The sequence below is a fragment of the Arachis ipaensis genome, chromosome B3 (genome assembly GCF_059453495.1).
Source record: "Arachis ipaensis isolate K30076 ecotype BB chromosome B3, ASM5945349v1, whole genome shotgun sequence".
NCBI classification, from domain to species: Eukaryota; Viridiplantae; Streptophyta; class Magnoliopsida; order Fabales; family Fabaceae; genus Arachis; species Arachis ipaensis.
In genome coordinates, this window is record NC_142438.1 from 25,828,579 (window position 1) to 25,834,332 (window position 5,754).

General features: G+C 36.7%; 1 protein-coding gene across 1 annotated transcript; it reads right to left on the bottom strand.

Moving 5' to 3' along the window:
- Positions 1–656: 656 nt before the first annotated feature.
- LOC107630031 (RNA polymerase sigma factor sigB) lies at positions 657–5,404 on the bottom strand. The gene is made up of 6 exons (XM_016333036.3): positions 4,725–5,404; positions 2,848–3,450; positions 2,100–2,330; positions 1,854–1,994; positions 1,523–1,723; positions 657–1,420 (listed from the first exon to the last, which is right to left on the bottom strand). Exons 1-6 carry the CDS (start codon positions 5,271–5,273, stop codon positions 1,136–1,138), a joined length of 2,010 nt encoding a protein of 669 aa, XP_016188522.3. The 5' UTR covers positions 5,274–5,404; the 3' UTR covers positions 657–1,135.
- Between the last annotated feature and the right edge of the window lie 350 nt (positions 5,405–5,754).

Sequence of the window (5,754 nt, forward strand, 5' to 3'; positions counted from 1 at the left end):
TACCTAAAAATATTTGTCTAATTTATTAAAAATAATTAAAAATTAATATTTAATTTTAAAATATAAAAATAAATAATTATTAAATATTTAAATTTTACCATAAAATATAAGTTAGAAAAGACATCATAAAATTCACCTAATAATAATTAGCTGTCTACCGGATGTAATTGTTAGTGCTTAGTGTGTTTACTTTATTCGTTCTTAATTACTTATATTTGAAATATTTATCAGGCGTAAACAATTTGATTTGTAATTTTTTTAGGTTTAATTATACCGTTAGTTTTTATAATTTTATCAAATTAAAAATAGTGTTGAAACTTAATTTTAAAAATAAAATATAAAAATTTAATTATGAATTCGATAAAACTATAAAAACTAATAAAATAATTAAATATTTTTTTACTTAATATTATAAGCCCTAGCAAAGGTTGCCATACCAGAACTTCAACAAATAACAAGTAACAACCCTCTAGGCTCCAAGACCCAAAAAATAAAATAAAAAACTATGGCACCTGAATTTACAGATCAGAAATCAGTATAAAAGAAAAGAATAATTTCACAAATACTGCATGAACAATTAATTTGTGGAGTTACTTTACTTATACAACTGATACAAATAAATATAATTAAAAGTAATTTTAGAAATATACTGACTATACAACTCCAAAATATATTTATTACGAACGATAGTGGTATAAGTAGTTGAATTATTCATGCAGCATATCTGCAAATGTGATTTGTGAATAATCTATACAACGGTTAACAGGATACTCTTGTCTGGGGAATTATCTATTTATCTTCGTCAGGAAATGAAGGGGAAGAGAGCTCACTTCAACATCTGATAAAAAAATGGTTGACTAGTAATAATAAATCCACAGTTATTCCCTTGTGTGTACATCCATTTCCGAGTGGTATACCAATAACGTTCTGTTTCCTATTTTGGAGAGGAAGAAGGTAAAAGATGAAAACGAAAATAAAAAGGAGGAAGAACGTACATACAATGATACAAACAAATATGCAAAAGGGAGAATGGACCGCACCCTCACCAGCATCAAATAAGCCTAACTCTCTGTCTCCGCTGTAACAATGGGAACATATATATATATATATATATATATATATATATTTGGTAGGATTATGATGAAACCAAATACTGCTGGAAATGCTTGGTCCTCTTCTTGTTCCTAAGTTTCCTAAAAGCAACAGACTCAATTTGCCTAACTCTCTCCCTACTCACGCCCATCATTTCCCCTATCTCTTGCAATGTCTTCATCCTTCCATCATCCATACCAAATCTCCATCTTATGACCTGTTGCTCTCTGGGATTAAGACTTTCCAGCACCATCTCGAGGTCCTTCTTCATCATCTGTTTGATGAGCTGTTCCTCAGCTGTTTCAGCATCGGGATGAGCGATCACTTCCTGGTCAAAAACACAAGTCCGTCATCATATCAGTAAAATGAACTCACATAGACAAGTCCTTTTCCATCAAGCATAATAAATTTTATTAAGTTTAGGACAGACCGAAGGCTTCAAATTCTGGTTGATCCCAATCTTCTGCTCTAGAGATCTGGGAGCTTTTGGGGTCAAGAGTACAGCACCAAGCCTCTTCATTGACAGTCCAGTTGCTGCAGCAACTTCTTCATCATTGGGGTTTCTTCCATTTTCACTAAAAAATTGTTTTCTTGCCTCTTTCACTCTGTAAGTTGCCTCCACCATGTGGAACTGCCGAAACAAAAAACAATGCAATGATACAGACGATCATAGACATTAGATCTATTTCAACTTCGCAGTTTCTTTCACCGAAACACGCATAGTCAGAAAGAAGATAACCAAAGATAAGTATAATGCTCACAGGTAGGCGAATGGTCCTTGACTGATCAGAAAGCGACTTTCGAACTGCCTGTTTAATCCACCAATGAGCATATGTGGAGAACTTAAAACCCTTGGAAGCGTCAAACTTCTCTGCACCTCTCACAAGGCCTCGGCATCCTTCCTGTAATCAATGGGAATTATATAGTTGATTACTGAAACAATAAGGTCATCATGCTCGTCATAGCTACAATGTGTTTAACCGAAAACTGTAGAATCGGTAATATACCTGGACAAGATCCTCCAGGTTCATCCCAGCTCCTTGATAATTCTTAGCAATTGATATCACAAGCCGTATATTGCTTTTAATCATTTTGTCTTTGCAAAATTTCCCATGATTTAGACGTTTCCTCAGGGTCTTCTGATCTACTCCAGCTACTGCAGCCCATTGAGCAAATGTGGGTTGCCCACCACATCTTTCTGCAACTTCCTCCCGGAGCTTTTCAAGCTTTAGTAGGTCCTGAATCATATTCGCAGTAGGGGCCAGATAATTTAGGTGACAAAGAATATTATAAACTTCACTGCATTATCAGAAAGAAACTTTGAAGACAGTTATTCTTTTTTCCTTGTTTTTTGGGGGGGTGGTATTCGATGGCAATTTTATAACTTAAAGATTAAAATCTCCTAAAATATAAATTCTTTGAATAATAATCTGCATAAGTAGATTCTTTCTAATTTCATTGTAATATTGCATTCCTTTTCCGACTCTGATGATTCTTAAAACAAAAAACAAAAATGGTCAGCTAAACAGGAAGTAAGATTAAGTGAATAGCCGCAAACCTAACGGATGAGACTTGCATAACTTGATATATCTTAAAATTGGCATAAAATTTATTGAAGAATCATAAAATCAGCATGCATTTTATGGAGACTATATAACATATTTGGAGCATATTAAAAATAAAATGTACGAAACCATGGTTGCCACGCGAGCGTAGTATAAAAATAGTGCATAACCACTAACATGAGATTCTCACCTGAATTCCTTCAGACAGTTGAACTTCTTCAGTTGATGTAAGAAGCCTAGTAGTGCTGGTTGTTGTTCTCAAGTAACGAAGTGGATCGGAATAGTCTACTTCTTGAACGGGAACACGCTTTCTCCTGCTGGGGGAACCAGACTTAAAAGAAACAATATTTGTGGCAGTCTTCTCTGCCACCCTCTCTCTTCTAGCTTTTCTTTCTATTTGGCGCCTAGATCTTACGGCTATACTATCTGAAAGCTGTTCCTGCAGAAGCTCAAGTTCCTCATAGGTAGGCTCCACATTATCAGACTCCTCATCACTATCCACTATGTTTACATCTTCCACTGTTTGTGCTCCAGAGTCAATGGGACGTCTTGCTATGTCATCTCCTGTTTCCATGCGTTGAACCCACTTCAGAAGTAAATTATCAGATTTGGAAGATACATGCGATCTAAATGCTGGTTCTGCCGAGGGTTTCTTTTTAACTAGCAGGGCTGCATCCTTTGCAACCTTCACAGCAGCTTTAGCAAGAGCAACAGCTTCATAAGCAGCAGCAGCTATTACAGCCTCTTCACTAGTAAGAAGTGATTCTGTAGATAAGGTTGATTTAAACTTTGCCTGATAATAGGCATAAATAAATTAGTCTCTGGGTGAGTTCGATATAACTAAATCTATTTTCTAATTATAATGGCCTGTTTGGCTTCTATTTTAAGTTCCTATAATATGAATTGTGAAAAAGAAATAATAAAAAAAATGGGTAAACAATGAAATTTTGTTTTTCTTTCCCCCTCCTATCTTAACTATTTCCTTTACAACAACTTGCAACAAGAAGCACACAAAATAGAATGAAAATTGTCTACACCCAGTTCAATGTTACAAACTATGTCAAGCCTCATCGACAGTTGGATTATAATATAATAACATAAAAAATGGGGATAAATGTTGCTGAACTTTGTCAAAATGGCATGCTTAATGCAGCCATGAACAGGAATAAGTAAGCTCCCTGTCCATGAAATGAGTAAATAATAATAATAATAGCAATAATAAAGCATCGCCAAGGGCAATAAGATCACACTGACATCACTCAATCCAAATATACAAATGTAACAATACAAACAAGTGGAATGCGGAGCCAAGAATGGTGAAATCGAATTGATATTAGATTGGGGAAAAAATGGTTGTGGAAGGGTAGCTGTTTGTTATGAGTAAAAACGAGGTCTAAGATCCAATTAGGATAGTTTTACTAGTAATTGATTTACTATAAATAGGTATAGTAAGAATGTAACTAGCAATGAATGATTTCAGTGATTGATTCCTTTCTTCTTTGGCCCTAATTGGGATTCTCTCAACTCTCTCTTCTCTCTATTGGCCCTTAATTGGGAAATTTTCTATTCTCTCCCTATCTCTTAGATTCTTATCCCTAACATTTGGTGCTTTCATTGGCCACCATTCTCCATTTTCATGGTGGTTTGGCGATCTCACCTCCAATGGAACAAATTGGAAGTGTAGTTGAGTATTTTACTGCCTTTTAATCTTATATTTAAAGTCGCGGAAATATTGAAGAATTTTCTCAATGGATTAAACACATATCCATATAGAAATTATATTTGACGATCCTAAATCTCTTTGGATGCATTTTATTTAGCAAAATTTTATGAAGAAAGATGGAAAAATCCTTTTCCAGAAATTTCAAAGCCAAAATTACCATATCAACACCATGTCCAGATCCAAAAAAATTCATCCACAGAATCAACAGCTCAAGCAGAATTTTAAATTTCAGATCCAGAAATTCAATCAAAATTTCAATGTCCAGTTCCAGCATCATCAATCACAATTCAGGATATGATAACACAATCAATTCAACAAGTAGAAGATTCAGAAGATATATCTACCGCGATCGCGATTGAGAGTGACGATGTTGATGGACGAGCAGTGAATGGCACCACTCTGGGCAACGGAGACGGGAAACTCACTGCCAGAAGCGGCGCCGAAGACGGCGCCGTCGCTATGGAGAAGGTGGAGGACGCAAACCAAGAACCGGCAGAGGTGAAGGCCACGCGACCACCACCAAAGCCACCGCATCTGAACTCGCACGCGGTGGTCTTGCCCGGCACCGACGACGCTGCAGAGCTAAACAGGGGAGGCGTCGCCGAGGACGGCGCCTCCGCGAAGGGAGCGCAAATGCTCGCGAAGTTCCGGGTTGACGGAGCAGCGACGATGGAAGACAGAGCGGTGACGGTAAAAGGCAGGGGTCTGTGCCGTCGAGTTCCCTCAATCATGGCGAAGCCAGCACCACTCATCGCCGCCGTATTTCCTTGGGACCGTGAGAGTGGACTCGGGTCTGTAACGGGTATGCCCGAAAGGCGGCCGCTGCACGCAGGGTTGGGTGCGTGCTGGTCTTGGACGGCAACATCAATCCTAGGGCAGCAAGGGTTGGACATGGGTGGAGGACAGCAGCTGTAGGACAGTGGAGGAGAAGGAGTCGCTGGAGATTCCTTCCCAGGGAAGGAGAGAGGAGTTGGGTCAATTGAGTTTGGTCTTGCATTGGCCCGAAACCTAATTTCTTAAGCCCAAAATAAGAAGAGGATAGGTGATCCATTTAATTCAAGCCCAATTTTGAGAATTATAGTTCTTTTGGACCAATTTTAGATTTTTTATTTTCAGTAGTATTTTTTAATCTGATAAACTAAGACCTAATTTTAGATTTATACATCAAATATATTTTATTTGTTTTAGATTGATGGACTAAAATTTTATCAATGAAATTCTAGTAGTAATTTTGTTTTTTTGTAGTAGTAGAGTAGAAATATAATAGAAAATATTATTTTTAGATTTAAATGCTTTTTTTAATTGTAATTAGGATTTTTAATTTTTTTTTTTTTTTTTTTTTTTGCAGCTTATAGGCAAAGTTGTCGTTAATGG

Bases quoted from the DNA above. Each gene is read 5' to 3' on its own strand.
- LOC107630031 (XM_016333036.3), bottom strand. From the start codon at position 5,273: ATGTCCAACCCTTGCTGCCCTAGGATTGATGTTGCCGTCCAAGACCAG. The intron at 3,451-4,724 runs GTAGATATATCT...GCCTATTATCAG, and splicing joins CACTCTCAATCGCGATCGCG to GCAAAGTTTAAATCAACCTT. The intron at 1,724-1,853 runs GTGAGCATTATA...TTGTTTCGGCAG, and splicing joins CAAGGACCATTCGCCTACCT to TTCCACATGGTGGAGGCAAC.